Raw genomic sequence first — 17,816 nt, forward strand, 5'->3', positions numbered from 1 at the left:
TTAAAATCTAATTGATCTGATATAAGGATTGCCACTCCTGCTTTCTTTTTTTTTTTTTTTTTAAAGATTTTATTTATTTATTTATTTGTCAGAGACAGAGGGAGAGAGAGAGCGAGCGAGCACAGGCAGACAGAGGCAGAGGGAGAAGCAGGCTTCCCTGCCGAGCAAGGAGCCCGATGTGGGACTCGATCCCAGGACGCTGGGATCATGACCTGAGCCGAAGGCAGCCGCTTAACCAACTGAGCCACCCAGGCGTCCCCCACTCCTGCTTTCTTCTGATGTCCATTAGCATGGTAAATTCTTTTCCACCCCCAGGTGATTCTATCTTAATTCATTCTTTTCTTTTTTTTTGAGAGCATGCACACAAACACAAGTACACGGTGGGAGCAGGGCAGAGGGAGAGGGAAAGTATCTCAAGCAGGCTCCACACCCAGCATGGAGCCCAACATGGGGTTCCATCCCATGACCCTGATATCATGACCTGAGCAGAAGTCTAGAGTCAGACACTCAGCCGACTGAGCCACCCAGGCACCCCTCAAGTGAGTCCATTTTTATTAGGCTTCAGACACATCTGTTTCTCCCCCTTCTGGCTGCTCAAATTCAAATCTTAATCATTTTACAATACTGCAAGAGCAAAAACCTCCTTGCTGGCCTCCCCCTATTCAACTCATAGCAGAGAACCTTCCTACTCACATGTTATTTTGAATATAGCACTAATTTTTAATTCGGTTTAAACCAAATGGTTTAAGACCTGAAGACACCCTCCCCTATCAACCTCCATCTAAAGGCCTTCATTTCCCAACACTCTGGATCCAGGATCATCAATACAACCAACTATGCTTTTCTCTCATCAGTGTGTTCCCTAGTCCTAGGTACTGATTCCACAGCCCAAATCCTCTCAACTGTCATGTGATATAATATTTAAGAATATGGGGGCTAGGGTTCTAGGTTAGAAAAGCTCCATTTCTGATTAGCTATGACCCTCTTTATGCCTCAAGCTTCATGTGGAAAGCAAGACAATTATAATACCAACCACAGCACCAACTGGCCTCAGATGTGGGTCGGACTAACAGAGCTTGTCCATGCAAAGCACTGTCCTCACACAGTAAGCACTGAGGAAACACTAGCCATTACTACTGTCCCACTAGTACCGTACTGCCTCCTAACAAGAGACCTAGGGCCTGGCACATACTAGGTGGTCCATAAGATGAATATTTATTCTTGCTCCCAAAATTATTCAAATACTAGTGAAAGATACAGATTTTAATCCGGGAATTTGACCTACCTTTAAATCTGAGTAGGCTGCAAATTTCTGTCCAATTAAAGCTGCATTTCCTCCTACATAGTGCTGTAAGACAGTTTCAAAGTTATTAGACAGTAATTTAGCAACCCATGTTACCCAAGCTTAGTAATTTTTTAAATTTGTTAAATTTTATAGTCTTTTTCCCCCCCAAAATTTTGAGGCTACTTTACAACAATAACACACAGATGAGGTTTTAATAAAATTATTAATCTCCTAGGTTCACAGACAATGAATTATAAACAAAGGCTAAAAAAACCCAAATATGTTAACCATGAAAATTAGTGTAACTGCCTTAACTGTAGATCAGATCTGGCCTTGAGCTTTCAGGAAGCTAGAAGAGATAAAGGAAACATGAAAAATGTGGACAGATCTTATCTTCTGTGTCACAGTCCTACTGAAATGAGTGTATGACTGTGTTACTCTCCTCCTAAAAATCATTCAATAGATACTACAATGAACTAAACTCAACTTGTAAGTGAGGCATACAGGCCTTTCTTTATCTGTCCCCCACCCCGTGCTCTCTTTTCTACCCTCCTCTCCTGTGCTTCCCTCCCACACCATGCCTACAGCTGAGCCTGTCTTCCTCGGTCTTTGTTCTTTAAGCACACGCTATTCCTCTCTCCCGGATGCCCAGCCCTTCTCATGCACTGGGAAATCCCCACTTCCTTCTCAAGAATCACCTGCACGCACCTCTTCTGCCATGCCTGCTGTCCCTCTTTCTCCACTGCCACCTCAGCCTCCACAGCTGCCCTCCCAGACAGGATTAGAGATCCCTTGCGATCCCTATACTCGAACTCCACTAAAGCCCTTGTCCACTTGGGCTATTGTCATCTGGGTACATGACTAGTTCCCTCAAGGCAGGACTGGCTCTCCTCTTACAACAGTAAGTGCTCAGTGAATGTTTGTTGCTAAATTTCAAGAAAGATGTGTTGGAAAATATAAAGGCTTTCCTAGGAGCAAGTCTAAGGGTAATGGGTCCTAAGGTAGGCCTATGTCTCCTAAAACACCACTCCTTTCAGCTGCAGACCTGGTACTGGAGAGGCAGATGACTCAAGGCTGGTCTTCCATGTTGGTGATTAAGGATGGATCCACATGCTTTGGACACCTGACAAATAGGATAAGGCTGATGCTCCATTATGAAAACTGAGAAGCCTAATCAATACTCTTGCTCAGATGGAACGCCACTATCTCACCTTCTAGCCCTCGACCACATGCAGAGGCACAGACTAAACAATTCAATTCTAGATTCTAGACACCACTTTCATCCTAAGCTTCCCCGCTGACCAATCTCCACATTCAGGTAAACAATAACTGCTTCCTGTAGGTAAATTTAAAGCTTTCTGTGAGATACAGGCTCAAATTTGGTCTTTAATATTTTAGCATGAATTTTTATTCGACTATTATGGCCAGATGAATTTACTAAAAACCTTGGGGGAAAATATTAAGATTTTATAAAGTGGATTTTAGATTTTTCATGTAATAGTTATTAACTACTGTTTTATCAATCTGCTTATAGTTTAAGGGAGTTTGAAAAGACAACAAATGGAGTGTTGCCCTCACGGAAGGTAAGGAGAGCATTTTAGACCTCATACTTTTAAGAAATAACTTGGACAATCAAAAAGCTATCTTTATAGAAAAAACTTTTTTCTTTTGCATCATGAAACAAAAGGCAGGATCAAGACAGAAGAGAACAGAAATTGAATTAGTGGTTCAAATACAATGATAATAAAGACTTTTAGCAGCAGACTTGTCATCATGTTAGAACTACTGAGGTACTTTCATAAAAGATCAGAATCTCACTAGTGAGCTCAGCTATAAAAATGATTGCAGCCGACATTTTAACAGCTTGCTGTCTGCTTTACAAACTTGGCTGGGTAACACCCATGCCCACTTTAATGTTCAAATGGGAAGCTTCAAAAGCAAAAAGAACTTTAAAACCTTGAAAGTTCTCGAAAGTGGTCATAAAGAATGGCCCATGAAAAGTACCAATTAAAAATGGCATTAAGGAGCTCCCCTAGCAAGAACCACATCTAGACTGATGTGACTAGCCAAGGCAAGATTTTAGGTGAGTAGGAAGAACTGGGGGCGTGGGGGGTAGACAGACACTGAAATAAACAATCAAAATTCAGTCTCAAGAGGTGTGAGGGCATGTGTAGCTGCAGGTATGCTGGGGTTAAGGGCCTGGGATCTCCAGGCCCAGCACTGCCTCTTACTCCATGTGAACCTTAAGAAAGTATCAGAACCATGTGGGCCCTAAGGCTTTATTTATGATCACCATGTGGGCTTGGGGACCCCTAGGTCTGACAGGTCCTATCCTGTAGACTAGGGGTTCTCAAAACAAGGTCCTCAGAACAAGAGCATCAATGCACCCAGGAAACTTCCCAGTAGGGAAGTAAGTTCTTGAGTCCCATCCTACATCTACTGAATCAGAAACTCTGGGAGTAAGGCCCAGGAATCTGTTTCATTAACCATCCCCCACAAGTGATTCTGTGTTTTAGGTCTGAGAATGACTGATCTAGACCAGTGCTTCTCAACCAATGTGATTTTGCTTCCTTTCTCTCCCCAGCCTGGAAACAACTGAGCATGACCTTTTTAACTGTCACAGCTAGGGAAGGAAGAGAGTGCTATTGTCTGTCATCCAGTGGGTAGATGTGAGAGATGCTGCTGAACATCTCACCTGTGCAGACAGCCCCTACCACAAAGAATTATCCAACCCAAAGCATCAGTATTGCTGAGGTAAGGAACCTGGCTCTGGGCCACCAGAGCAGAGGTGAGGATCCATAACTCCCTTGACCATGCACAAGCTACAACTAGCGCTCTGTGTGTTTGGCTTTATTCTCCTGCTCAGGAAGGACTCAGCCATATTATGATTATTCCACATCATCAGCCACAAACAAGAGTGGGCATCTTTACTACCTTCAACTTGGGTAATATGAAAAAAGAGCAATCTGATAGATGAACTAGGACCAAAATTTTGGTAACTATGCTTCCTAAATGTTGGCTGAATTGAACTGACTAGAAACAGTGGAGTTAATGAAAAGTTCAGATACACAGTTTGACAGAAAGGGAAAATACTAAGGAACTGGATTCCTAATAATCACCCTCCAGAGAGGCTGAGGAAAAGTTGCTTGGTTGCTTCTAGGAACCTTATACAAAAAGCTATCTTTCCCCACCTTATCTTAATTTACTGTTGGTGAACCAAACAGACCTGGGCTCCTGGGAGCTCTGATGCAGTCTGGGCAATGTCATGGAAAGCTTCCTTATCGCTGAAGAAGCGCTCAGCTGCGGCTCCCTTCCCCATGAAGTGAACAAAAGCTTCTTCCAGATCATTCCTTGAATGCAGAATGGTGTGATCTTTTCCACTCCCAGGACTCCGGCCAAGCGCCTGCAAGAGCTTCACCCCTGAGAGCACCACATCCACACAGGCATTGACTCTGGAAGGAAGGAGGAGGCAGTGTGAGAGAAAAGAGAAGCAGCACCATGGAAGTTACTTTGCACTTAACAACAGAGAAATGTTTCCAGGAACTGTATCCAAACAGAAAAACCAAGGAAGTGGGATGGAAATCTGGACAGGGAAATAAATAGTCTACGGCAGGTGGAAGATTCCTTTATCTGGACAAACGTCTTCAGATCACAACACAGGAATCTTTCCAACAGGATGGCAAACTTTTTTTTTTCCTTAAAGATTTTATTTATTTGTGAGAAAGAGAGAGACACTAAGCAAGGAGGCCGACGTGAGACTCGATTCCAGGACTCTGGGATGATGACCTGAGCTAAAGGCAGACGCTTAACCGAGACACCAAGGCATCCCCAGTGTGGCAAACTTTTACGCTAGCTACAAAGAGCAAACAGGTCCTCAGCATTTGAGAACAAAGTTATCATAATACAAATACAGCATTTCTGAGAAAATGTTGGCAGAGACAAACTGTCTGGATTCCTACTGGCTTTGTGACTTGGGCAAGTCACTTTAACTTCTCAACTTCCTCATTTATGGTGTAATGTGGGTGTTAGACTCATAGAGCTGTATTGAAGATTAAGTTAGTATATGCTTAGGAACAATGCTTGGTGCAAAGTAAGCAAAATATAAGTTTGGGTCAAAGGGCAAATATCAGATACCTTCCCTTCAAAGACACATTAGGATGGTGGTAAGACTTACTAAATACCTAAATACTTAACATCTAAATACTCCTAGCTGAAACTTTTCAACAGTTAAGTGGTGCCTTAAAGACTGAGGCACATCTGTAGCCTGTAACAATTCATCACTTGGCAGGTGTTCACTGGACCAATCCAAGACCTTTAAAGGGCCTGTGAGAAGCCAGTGCTGCACTACCTAGTTGTCTCTATGGAAACAAATTAAAAGGCACTATGGTTGTCTGGCACGGCCTGTCTATAAAAATATAAACCAGAAAAGTTCTGGTTTATGTTTTTAGTGTTACTTTGCTAAAAGCCATCCCTTAGAAGAGAAGGGTCAAATAATTTGGTACCTAGAGAGGGACTTCCTGTCCCCCACCCCACAGTCACCTTGATTCCTGCCTCGGCCTACTGGGGATGTCATTTTTGCCAGTGGGGCTAGATGACCACACAGGCAGCTGGAAGCTTCTGAGAAGGCCAAAGCTCACAGCAGGCCAACAAACAGCTTCTGGTGATAAGGATGGATGGGCTTCCAGGGGTAATTCTGAGAGCTTCAAAAGCAGAAAGTATATTCATCCATAAGAAAGGCCCAAACGATTGGATTCTGGTGTAGACTATGGCTGTTTCCCTTCTAGTCACTTAAAAAAAAAAAACAAACCTCTTGATCTGGAAATTAACACATGAATTCATTAATGGTGGTAAACTCTAAGAGGAATGAGATGGGCAAGGGCGAGGAATTTTATATTTCGCTAGATGTATTTCTGATTTTTATAAGCATGCATTACTTTTATAATTAAAAAACAATTATCATATGATCTCACTGATACGAGGAATTTGAGAAACAAGACAGAGGATCATAGGGGAAGGGAGGGAAAAATCAAACAAGATGAAACCAGAGAGGGAGACAAACCATAAGAGACCCTTAATCTCAGGAAACAAACTGAGGGTTGCTGGGGGGTTGGGGGTGGGAAGGATTCGGTGGCTGGGTGAGGGACACTGGGGAGGGTATGTGCTATGGTGAGTGCTGTGAATTGTGTAAGACTGATAAATCACAGACCTATACCTCTGAAACAAATAATACATGTTAATTAAAAAATAAATAATTTTTAAAAGGTTCATATGGAGGGTAGACATCAGTGACATCACTCAAGCAAGGTTTACAAGGGCAAGAGAGAGACACATCTCTCCTAATGACACAAACTCACTGCACCCACATCATAAGGATTCTTTAATTTTTCCCCTATGGATCCCATGCTTGTAAAAAGATTTCTGCCCACCAAATATAATTTAAATACTCAAATTTTCTTATTCTTTTAAAACAAAGATACATACTCTGATCAATTGGAAAGGCATAATCAAGAGTTACTATGCTTTTCTGTGCATAAAACACATTGACATTCATATGGCAGGTGCTTAATAAGTTTAAAATACGTTCCTTTCACAGCCCTACTGATTATAAACCAAGCATACCTTATAAACTGGTCTCAATTCCACCCCATATAGGAACACCCATATAGGGTGTTCTTCAGTTCTTTATTTCTACTGGATGTAACATTAGATGTTTAAAGGGTAGACTTAAAAAAAATATTTATTTGGCAGAGAAAGAGAGCATGCACAGCACAAGCAGGGAAGGCAGCAGGCAGAGGGAAAAGCAGGATCCCTGCTGAGTAAGAAGCCCGATGTGGGGCTTGATCCCAGGACTCCTGGGATCATGACCTGAGCCGAAGGCAGATGCCTAAAGGACTAAGTCACCCAGGAGCCCCAAGGGTGGACTCTTAAATAGGAGAGCTTTCCCTGGCTCTCAGATGCAAGTAGGTTCCCGAGTTTCAGATAATACAAATTTTGATAGCGAGAGACACTATTTCCACCCAACAGCCCATATAGAAAATGTTTTCCAATGGATTTGGGTCCTGAGTCTGGAAAGCAAAAGTTCAGACACTGAGGGATGCCCACATCTGAAAACAGCAGCTTGCACAAACACATCACCTTCATCCCCAGTGATACGCTAAGACCTGTGAACAGGGTCTGGGTCTTTAAAGATGAGAATGGAGGAAGTCTACAAAAGTTACAAAACAAGGGGCGCCTGGGTGGCTCAGTCATAAGCGTCTGCCTTCAGCTCAGGTCATGATCCCAGAGTCCTGGGATCCAGCCCTGCATCGGGCTCCCTGCTTATCAGGAAACCTGCTTCTCCCTCACGCGCTCCCGCTGCTTGTGTTCCTTGCTGCTTGTGTTCCTTCTCTCGCTATGTCTGTGTCAAATAAATAAAATCTTAAAAAAAAAAAATTTACAAAACAAAACCAACCCCCCTCCCATAACGGAAAGGAACAATGTTCAACATATTTTGCAACACAAGGCAAAACCCAGCAGAACCAATTTTGAGTTAAAAATATGTACCTACCATAGGAATATTTTCTACCCTCCCCCCACTTCATCATGTCTTGAATACTAAGGGGAAAAAAAAAACTTAAAAAGGAAAAAATTTTATTCAGTAGCTTTTCATAATAAAAAGAGCACTGAACATCTACATACCAGATACCAAACTAATGTGCTTTCTAGTTATACTTTAATCAGAGCAAGAATCTCCCTCTGCTCTTCCCTCAATTCAAAAGCATCCAAGAATGTAACAAGCACATCACCTATGGTACTTTATTCTCAGGGGAATTAAAGGGAGGAAGGGAGCAAAAGAACCAGAAGAGAAAATTATGCTCATGTGACTTTAGGCAGAATTTCACAGTTGAGTAAGAAATGTCTAAGGTTATAGTGTGAGTTTGGAGAAAACAAAAACAGATGAAATAACTGGAACAAAGCAAGACAACAGATGCTGAATGCCCAAACAAGGGGAAGGGCTAGAAGGCTAGGGGAGCCTGGGCTTCCAGGCCTACTGCCAGAGACTCTTGGGGGGTGGAAGAAGGGGGCTCAGTGCTCCCTCTAGACTGCAAGTTCTTTAGAGGCAAGAATGGTTGTTTTCATTACCTCCCTGCTGCTTCATCATCTGCAAAATGTTTCTTTAGGTTCTTCCTAGCTTTTTAACATTATACCTGAGATATTGCAATAGGTAATCATAATCATTAGAAGATGCAGAACTGCAGAGAAGAAAAATCCAAAGGGGAAGGGCAGTGGTCCCTGGGGTGAAGTCTGGATGGCGCTCTGGACAAAGAAAGCAGCCTGGTATTTAGGAAGCACTGAATGTAAGACAGGCATTTTCAAAGAGACCACACCAATTGCAAAATGCGGTAAGACAGGGAAGTAGTCACACTACTTTCAGCTGAGAAGAATTGAAGCTGGGGGTTGACTACCATTCCAAAGGCCACAAATGGAAGAGCCTAAATTCAAACCCAGATTTCTCTGATACTGAAGCCCTCACAGGAAGCATGCACAAAGATGCAGATGAAGGGATTAACTCTGTGTCTGGATACAGTAAGAATGTTGATCTAGTTAGTGTTCATTCCCCGTACCTGGCTTCACTCTGACTTTTGAAACCTATCTTACTCCACTCCTCTGTTGATCTATTAGATCCACTAGTAGATCTAACTAGATGGAGAATTAATAATCCTTTGGGACACAAAGGCTGACTTTTTTTTTTTTTTTCTTAAAACCATGAGTCCTGAAAGCACTTTTCAAATTGTCATTGACAGCACTGTGTTCCCCTGTCCCCCATCAATTCATATGTTGAAGCCCTAACCACAAATGTGAATGTTTTTGGAGATAGAGACTATTTAGAGAGATAATTAAGGTTAAATGAGGCCATAATCCAAGAGGAATAATCTCCATATAACAAGAAGAGACACCAGGAGTGCGCATGCACAGAGGAAAGTCCATACAGGTAAGTAGTGGGAAGAAGGCCATCTGCTAGTCAGGATCTCATTCTGAGACTATCAGCCTCTAGAACCATGAGAAAATTCCTGTTGTTTAAGTCACCCAGTATTAAGTCACCAACAAACCCTGTTGTTTAAGTCACCAGTTGTTTAAGTCACCCAGTCATGTCAGGCTGAACACTAATAATGAATATATCTGTCTTCAACAAATGAGGTGGATACCTTGTCTTCACCCATTTTTGCATCCTCAGAGCCTAGCACAGACCTGACACATACCATATAGTTGCTGATACTTGCTGAATGTCCATAAAGCCAGGGAGGACACTTAAGAAACTGATACGGAGGAACACCTGGAAGGCTCAGTTCATTAAGCATCTGACTCTTGATTTCAGCTCAGGTCATGACCTCAGGGTCATGAGATGGAGCCCCATGCTGGGCTCTGCACTCAGCACGGAGTCCGCTTGAGATTCTCTCTCTACCTCTACCTGGCCCCACCCCCTGACTTGCACCTGTGCACTTTCTCTCAAAATAGATAAAATCTTTAAAAACAAAAAACCAACCAAACAAAACCCAAAAGAAACTCATAAGGAAGTAGGTGAAAGGGCCTGAACTTGAGAGAAGAGATAAAAGGAAATATTATCTGAAGAAACTATACGCTGGTTTAAAAAAAAAAAAAAGAGTACTATGGGGTACCTGGTTAGCTCAGTACATGAAGCATGCAACTTTTTTTTTTTTAAATTTTATTTATTTATTTGACAGAGAGAAAGAGAGAGCACAAGCTGGGGGAGCGACATGCGGAGGGAGAGGGAGAAACAAACTCCTTGCTGAGCAGAGAGCCTGACATGGGGCTCAATCCCAGGACCCTGGGATCACGACCTGAGCTGAAGGCAGACTCTTAACGGACTGAGCCACCCAGGCGCCCCAAAGCATGCAACTCTTGATCTCAGGGTTAAGTATGAGCCCCACAATGAGTGTAGAGGTGACTCAAAATAAATATTAAAAAAATACTAACATCTGTGTGCTCTTTACAGAAGACACCATGCAAGATTACACTATTTCGTTTAATCTTCAGGATAACTTTGCTCTACCCTTGCCTCAAGCACTCACAAAAACTAGCAGAGTACTTCATAGAAGGTCTGCTTTTGTATCATGCTTCTGAGGTGATGGCAAGATATTTAAATCGAATTGAGACAGGGTTTAAAGTTAGTGTGAAGGGAACAATGAGGAATACAAAGAAAGGAGGCCCTGTGAGTTGGGAGAACAGTAAATATGCAATATCACTGAAGTCAAGGGAAGAAAAGAGTTTCAAGGAGAAAGGCACGTTCAGCGCGTGGAAGACTGCACAGGGTTGACAACGAAGACTAAAAAAGGGCAGCAAAATTGGAAAATCAACAAATCACCAGTGAGCTTTGAGAGAGCAGTTTCAATAGCGGCGGTCTCCCAGACTACGGTATTAAGGAGAAACAAGGGAGATAAAGTCGGTAGCTAAAGGTAGTGAACCACACCACTCACTCAAGACGTTCAGAAGAGGGCGAGTGTCTTCAAAGTGCTAAGACCCAAGTGTCTTTGACCGCAAAAAAGCAGTCGCCAAAAGAGCTGTAACAGGATTGAAGGAGACTGGCACAGGAGGGTGTCAGGCTGCGCGGGATTTGCAGAGGCTATTAGGTCCTACCGAGATGACAGAGGAGCGCAGAGACCAGGCAAGAGGAAAAAGCAGTCTGTTGAGTCCCTGCAGCAGTGACGAACAGGGCTGGTCCCAGACACCCGACGCTTCTCGCCAAGGAGGCAGCGTGGACACTAGCGCCGAGAAGCCTTCCCGGCAACGTCTGGGAAGCCCTATTTCCGCGCGGTTCTACCTCCCAGTTCCCCAGCCGCCCGAACTCCGCCAAGGCGGCCCTCGGAGGCCCGAAGCACCCGCACTTCCTGGAAAGACCCAGAGACGCAGGCCCCGCAGGCACTCACCCCACGGCCACGCGGCGCCAGCGCCGGGCCGGCCGTACGATGAGCGCGTCCCAGGCGGCCGCCAAGCGGCCCTCAGGGGAGCCGGGTCCCGGGGGCGCGGGCGCCAGCTGTAGCGAGCTCCACAGCGAGCGAAGCGCGGAGCCGGGCAGCTGCGGCTCCAGCAGGAGGACACAGCCCACCGCCAGCGCCAGGAAGCCGGCATACGCAGAGCCGCGCCACAGCGCCATGGGGACCGAGGCACCCCAGCCGCCAACCCGCTCCTTTCCCGGCCCGCGCCTCTTCCGTCTCGGCGTGCGCCGCCGTAGACACGCGCCACGTCACGCAGGCGCGCCACGGTCCCCGAGGGGCGGGTTGGGGGCGGGGCTCTGCGCCTCTCCCCGGGTGCCGGGGGCTGGCGCTGGGGGGCGCGGTTGTACCGCCCAGAGGCAGGAACGCGGAGTCGGGACTCCAGCCGGACCCCACCAGAGGGGCGAGGGTGCATTTGTTCGGAGGGACACCAATCACTGTCCCCCTCTTTTAATTCGTCCCTCCGTGAGTGTGTCCATCCTCCATCGCTGGCTTAACTTTTCCTCTTTCTCCCTGGGGGAATTAGCTCAGACGGCACCCGCGCTGCTGGGAGCCCCAAGGGCAGGCGAGGAGGGAGGGATTCCGCCCCTTTCGAGGGCAGCCGAGGGTTTCAGCCCCTCGAGGCCTATGCCAAGACGGGAGATCCCGCAGTGATCCCTCTCGCGGGACGACCGGAATCAGGCCTTCAAATAACCCTCTTGGGGGCGCTGTTCCCTTTAGCAATATCAGAAAAACACACAAATGCACACAATCTTGTGTTAATTACGGAGATTATGGGCTTGGGTTAAGAAACCCTGGTTTCTCCTCTTTTCTGCGGCGATAGGGCTTCAGCCCAGGCAGGCTCCGTCTTCCTCATTGTGACACTTCTGCGTATATGAGTGTACATTATGAGAAGTGAAGCTGGGCTTGTTGCCAGCTCCTTCTCAGCAGCCACCATGTATCGCCTAGTCTTCTTCCCTGCCCTGTTCAATTTTTTTTTTTTTTCTAGTTCTTCTGGCTCCTGACCTTGGCTTTGGGTCCGATTTTCCACTGCCCCTGACCTTTGGACTTGGCAATGAAACTTTATTTCCCTAGCTTTGATCTTGGGCAATTGGGTTTGCCCCTCCACCCCACCCCACATCACACACTTCCCCATCCTGGTCATCTACCTTCCCCTAGCTCACCCCACCCAGCCTACCTGATGATAGGCGTCTTTTCAAAGATGTTCACACAGGAAGAGCTCTGGGCTGCCACGTAAAGGAATGAAGCCAAGGAGCCAATGAGATTTATGTGGAGTCTTGAAACTGTCTTGCCTTTCCCTTCTCTCTCCTCAGGTAGACATGTCAAATCAGTTCCTAGAGAAACTGATTTCTCTCTCATGGCCCTGAGTGGACATGTTTCCCTACCATCCCAGAGAGGACTATACCAGCACCTAACTCAAAAGCAGGGAATCAATCTACTGATGCCAGAGAAAATTTCTTAATAAGCAATAATTGGATATTATTGCCTTGGATAAACCTCATTGGCTACCATACAGCCAATGCACAAAACTCAAGAGACTACTTCTCTCTACTGAGAATTTGGACCAAGAGTCAGGAGTCTGTAGCTAGTTTTTTTGTTTGTTTGTTTTTTGTTTGTTTGTTCATTTTCTGTTTTTTGTTTTTCCTGGACCCACAAGGTCACATAGGCTTGATGGTCAGATAGATTTAGTTAAATATATTTCCAAGGTGAATTTTTGGAGGAGCTCAGGAAGCTGGACTCTGGGAGGTCCATGCAGGCAGACAAGACTAGAGAAACAGGGGAATGCTCCACATCAGAGCAATGTGGAGAGAAGGCTGCCTGGACCCTTCCCTTCTGGCTCCAGAGATAACTGCTGAACTGGCAGCACTTTCTTTGAACCTAATTCTTCTGCTTCTTTCGCAGTTGGCCAGAACTCCCCCCTGCCACTCCCTCAGTTTTATTAAGATATCATTGACTATCAATGAGCACATTAGTTATAACACTGTAAAGTTGAAGGTGTCCAACATGATGATGTGATACATGTATATATTGAACCACGATTACCACAGTAAGTTTAGTTAGCATCACTATCTCACAGAGTGACGAATTATTTTCTTGTGATGAGAATATTTAAGATCTACTCTCTCAGCACCTTTAAAATATACGATATTAGAACTTTTGATGTAGCCACAGAGACAAGACAACAGCAACTGGAACAAAATGAAAGTTTATTTCTCATGTGAAAGTCTGAAGTGGGTGCTGGCACTTCAGCAGCAAGCATGGACCCATCTGCTCATTATCGAGGCTGCCCTGGGGCGCGTGCTGGTTGGTGGCTCAGTGTAGCTTTGTGCTGTGGGTGGTGGCAGGGGTGGACATAGGGCCCAGAGTCTGGATCTCATTTCCAACTGAGAACAACAGGGGGGCTGTAGGAAGAATATCAGCCACACTTGCCAGTTGAGGCAGAATCTGATGTGACTTCTGGTCACATACACAATCCCAGGGGTCTTAATTTCTTCTAACTCCTCATCAGGGGCTCAGGGGCAAGCAAGCAGTCAGCTCTTTGGGTAATACAAATACTCTTGAAATACTTCCTTTGAAAAATAGTCATTTCTGATCATTATCTGTTCAGGGAGTCTGGAATGTGTTGCAAGCTAACTTTTTCTAGAAGTCAGGTTTCTGGGGGCACTTAATACAAAAGAGCCCTGAGTGGGCAGTCATGGCTCCATTCCCTAGGCTGAACAAAGTGAAAAGATCTGGGCAGGCCCTAAGACACACCTTCCCCCACTCAAATTGCTTCCAGACATGGCCTTTGCTGTTGGTTCTCTTTCCTAGGACCTTGAAATGAGAGAAAAAAACAATCTGGTTCCAGAAAATTCAGAGGCAAATCGAGGCTCCAGATGTCTATCCAAGACCCTGACCTGGAAGGCCAAGATGCAGTTCCTGTATTTATGTAAGGAATTAGCAGAGTCCTATCAGTTCCCAAATTAGCCTGAGGCTTTGGCTTTGATATAAGCACAAGTCAACACCACTCCTGTGATCTGAAGGGTTTTAAGGAGCAAGTTTGTTCCCACATTGGAACAGAAACTAAAGGGGTACCAAATAGTCCTTATGTAAGCTGAGCTAACCCATTTTTCCACAGTTTCAGGCCTCTGGGGTTTCATCTAAGCTGCTCTCCAAAGTCCACACTGTGTCAAGGCCTTTGCTGATGCCTGGGACACAGCACAGCAAGGCCACACCCAAAGGCCAGAATCGGTGCACAGTTTTGAAGGTCTTGGGAAACTCTAAAGAGGGGCACTTGGGTGGCTCAGTCAGTTAAGCCTTCAACTCTCTAACTCTTGGATTTTGATCTCAGGATCCTGGGATGGAAACAGCCCCCCACCCCCCACCCCTGCCGCCACCAGGAGACAAAAGAAAAGGAATAAAGGATCCTAGCATCCGAAAAGAGAAAGTTTTATGTCTGCAGCCCTAGCTCTGGGCAATCAGACATCCTCCTCCCTCACCTGACATCGGGAGGGCACTAGAAGAGCTAGGAGGATGGCTTGCTGAGCACACATTGGGGCAGAGAACTTTGGAGGATATTAACAGTGTGGTAGTTGTGGATTTCCACTTTGGGATTAACTGCTTTGGACTAGGAGGAAGTGCTGAGCGTGGGACAGTGGGAGGGGCAGAGCTGTCTGGGCTTCTGTGTGGCAGGGGCCTATGAACTTCATGGGGAAAATGAGTAAGGGGGCAGGGTGAAGCATGGGCCTATCCCACAGTGCTGTCTTGGTTGTCTCCCGCTCTTGGAGCAAAGCTCTCCTACTGGCTGCTGGAGGCCTTCCCTGCTCAGGGGCCCTCCAGCTTGGTGCTCCTGTGCACTGTGTCAGCCATCTCTGCTGTGGGTCCTGCAGCACGTTCCAGCCATCTGATTTGGGTTCTGTCATAGTTCCAGTGTACATTTGGAAGGCAATGAAAAGTTGACCTTCTAAGTGTATTTCCTTCTTGCAACAAGAATCCTAACAATTCTAGAACCATTTAGCCACAGAGTTGTTTTCCAAAGACAAAGTTAAAAATAAAAGGAAGCATGGGGAGGAGTCAAGATGGCGGAGAAGTAGCAGCTGAGACTACTTCAGGTATCAGGAGATCAGCTAGATAGCTTATCTAAAGATTGCAAACACCTACAAATCCAACGGGAGATCGAAGAGAAGAAGAACAGCAATTCTAGAAACAGAAAATCAACCACTTTCTGAAAGGTAGGACTGGCGGAGAAGTGAATCCAAAGCGACGGGAAGATAGACCGTGGGGGGAGGGGCCGGCTCCCGGCAAGCGGCGGAGCAACGGAGCACAAAATCAGGACTTTTAAAAGTCTGTTCCGCTGAGGGACATCGCTCCAGAGGCTTAACCGGGGTGAAGCGCACGCGGGGTCAGCGTGGCCTCAGGTCCCGCAGGGTCACAGAAGGATCGGGGGTGTCTGAGTGTCACAGAGCTTACAGGTATTAGAACGGGGAAGCCAGCTACAGAGACGGAGCCGAGGAGTGAGCTCTAAGCTCGGGTTTACCTTGAACTGCTCGCAGGCTCGGTCAGCTCAGAGCTCGGCCGGAGGCCAGGGTGATGGGAGTAATTGGGCACTGTTCTCTGAGGCGCACTGAGGAGTGGGGCCCCGGGCTCTCGGCTCCTCCAGGCCGGAGACTGGGAAGCCGCCATCTTAATTCCCGTCCTCCGGAACTCTACGGAAAGCGCTCAGGGAACAAAAGCTCCTGAAAGCAAACCTGAGTGGATTACTCAGCCCGGCCCCTGGTAAGGGCGGTGCAACTCCGCCTGGGGCAAAGACACTTGAGAATCACTACAACAGGCCCCTCCCCCAGATCAACAAGAAACCCAGCCAGGACCAAGTTCACCTACCAAGGAGTGCAATTTCAATACCAAGGAGAGCAGCGGAATTCCAGAGGAGGAGAAAGCAAAGCACGGAATTCGTGGCTTTCTCCCCATGATTCTTTAGCCTTGCAGTTAATTTAATTTTTTTTTCTTTTTCAATTTTTTTTTCTCTTCTTCTGCTAATTTTTTTTAACTTTTACCCTTTTCTTTTTTAACGGTTTTTAACTAGTTTATCTAATATATATATATTTTGCTTTTTATTTTTTTCATTATTGTTTTTCTTTTTTTATTTGTTTCTTTTTTTTTTTTTTTCTGAACCTCTTTATATCCCCTTCCCCCCCCCTCACAATTTGGGATCTCTTCTGATTTGGCTAAAGCATATTTCCCTGGGGTGGTTGCCACCCTTTTAGTATTTTACTTGTTCCTTCATATACTCTTATCTGGACAAAATGACAAGGCGGAAAAATTCACCAAAAAAAAAAAAAAAAAGAACAAGAGGCAGTACCAAAGGCTAGGGACCTAATCAATACAGACATTGGTAATATGTCAGATCTAGAGTTCAGAATGACGATTCTCAAGGTTCTAGCCGGGCTCGAAAAAGGCATGGAAGATATTAGAGAAACCCTCTCGGGAGATATAAAAGCCCTTTCTGGAGAAATAAAAGAACTAAAATCTAATCAAGTTGAAATTTTAAAAAAGCTATTAATGAGGTGCAATCAAAAATGGAGGCTCTCACTGCTAGGATAAATGAGGCAGAAGAAAGAATTAGCGATATAGAAGACCAAATGATAGAGAATAAAGAAGCTGAACAAAAGAGGGACAAACAGCTACTGGACCATGAGGGCAGAATTCGAGAGATAAGTGACACCATAAGATGAAACAACATTAGAATAATTGGGATTCCAGAAGAAGAAGAAAGAGAGAGGGGAGCAGAAGGTATATTGGAGAGAATTATTGGAGAGAATTTCCCCAATATGGCAAAGGGAACAAACATCAAAATCCAGGAGGTTCAGAGAACCCCCCTCAAAATCAATAAGAATAGGTCCACACCCCGTCACCTAATAGTCAAATGTACAAGTCTTAGTGACAAAGAGAAAATCCTGAAACCAGCCCGGGAAAAGAAGTCTGTAACATACAATGGTAAAAATATTAGATTGACAGCAGACTTATCCACAGAGACCTGGCAGGCCAGAAAGAGCTGGCATGATATATTCAGAGTACTAAACGAGAAAAACATGCAGCCAAGAATACTATATCCAGCTAGGCTACCATTGAAAATAGAAGGAGAGATTAAAAGCTTCCAGGACAAACAAAAACTGAAAGAATTTGCAAACACCAAACCAGCTCTACAGGAAATATTGAAAGGGGCCCTCTAAGCAAAGAGAGAGCCTAAAAGTAGTAGATCAGAAAGGAACAGAAACAATATACAATAACAGTCACCTTACAGGCAATACAATGGCACTAAATTCATATCTCTCAATAGTTACCCTGAATGTTAATGGGCTAAATGCCCCAATCAAAAGACACAGGGTATCAGAATGGATAAAAAAACAAAACCCATCTATATGTTGCCTACAAGAAACTCATTTGAAACCCGAAGACACCTTCAGATTTAAAGTGAGGGGGTGGAAAAGAATTTACCATGCTAACGGACATCAGAAGAAAGCAGGAGTGGCAATCCTTATATCAGATCAATTAGATTTTAA

The 17,816-nt window shown here is 45.1% G+C and overlaps 1 protein-coding gene across 3 annotated transcripts in view; it reads right to left on the reverse strand.

Annotated features, from left to right (window-relative positions):
• The window catches only part of ADPGK (ADP dependent glucokinase), a 48,332-nt gene extending 36,837 nt beyond the window's left edge, over positions 1–11,495 (reverse strand). For all 3 annotated transcript variants that reach the window (XM_032864997.1, XM_032864996.1, XM_032864995.1), the window contains exons 1-3: positions 11,212–11,495; positions 4,512–4,737; positions 1,286–1,348 (exon numbers count right to left, since the gene is read on the reverse strand). In XM_032864997.1, the coding sequence (XP_032720888.1) occupies positions 1,286–1,348; positions 4,512–4,737; positions 11,212–11,438 (516 nt within the window). In that variant the 5' untranslated portion in view covers positions 11,439–11,495. The remainder of the gene's footprint in view (positions 1–1,285; positions 1,349–4,511; positions 4,738–11,211) is intronic.
• Positions 11,496–17,816: the final 6,321 nt, after the last annotated feature.

The sequence above is a fragment of the Lontra canadensis genome, unplaced genomic scaffold, assembly GCF_010015895.1.
Source record: "Lontra canadensis isolate GAN:19392208 unplaced genomic scaffold, GSC_riverotter_1.0 scaffold28, whole genome shotgun sequence".
Classification (NCBI taxonomy): Eukaryota; Metazoa; Chordata; class Mammalia; order Carnivora; family Mustelidae; genus Lontra; species Lontra canadensis.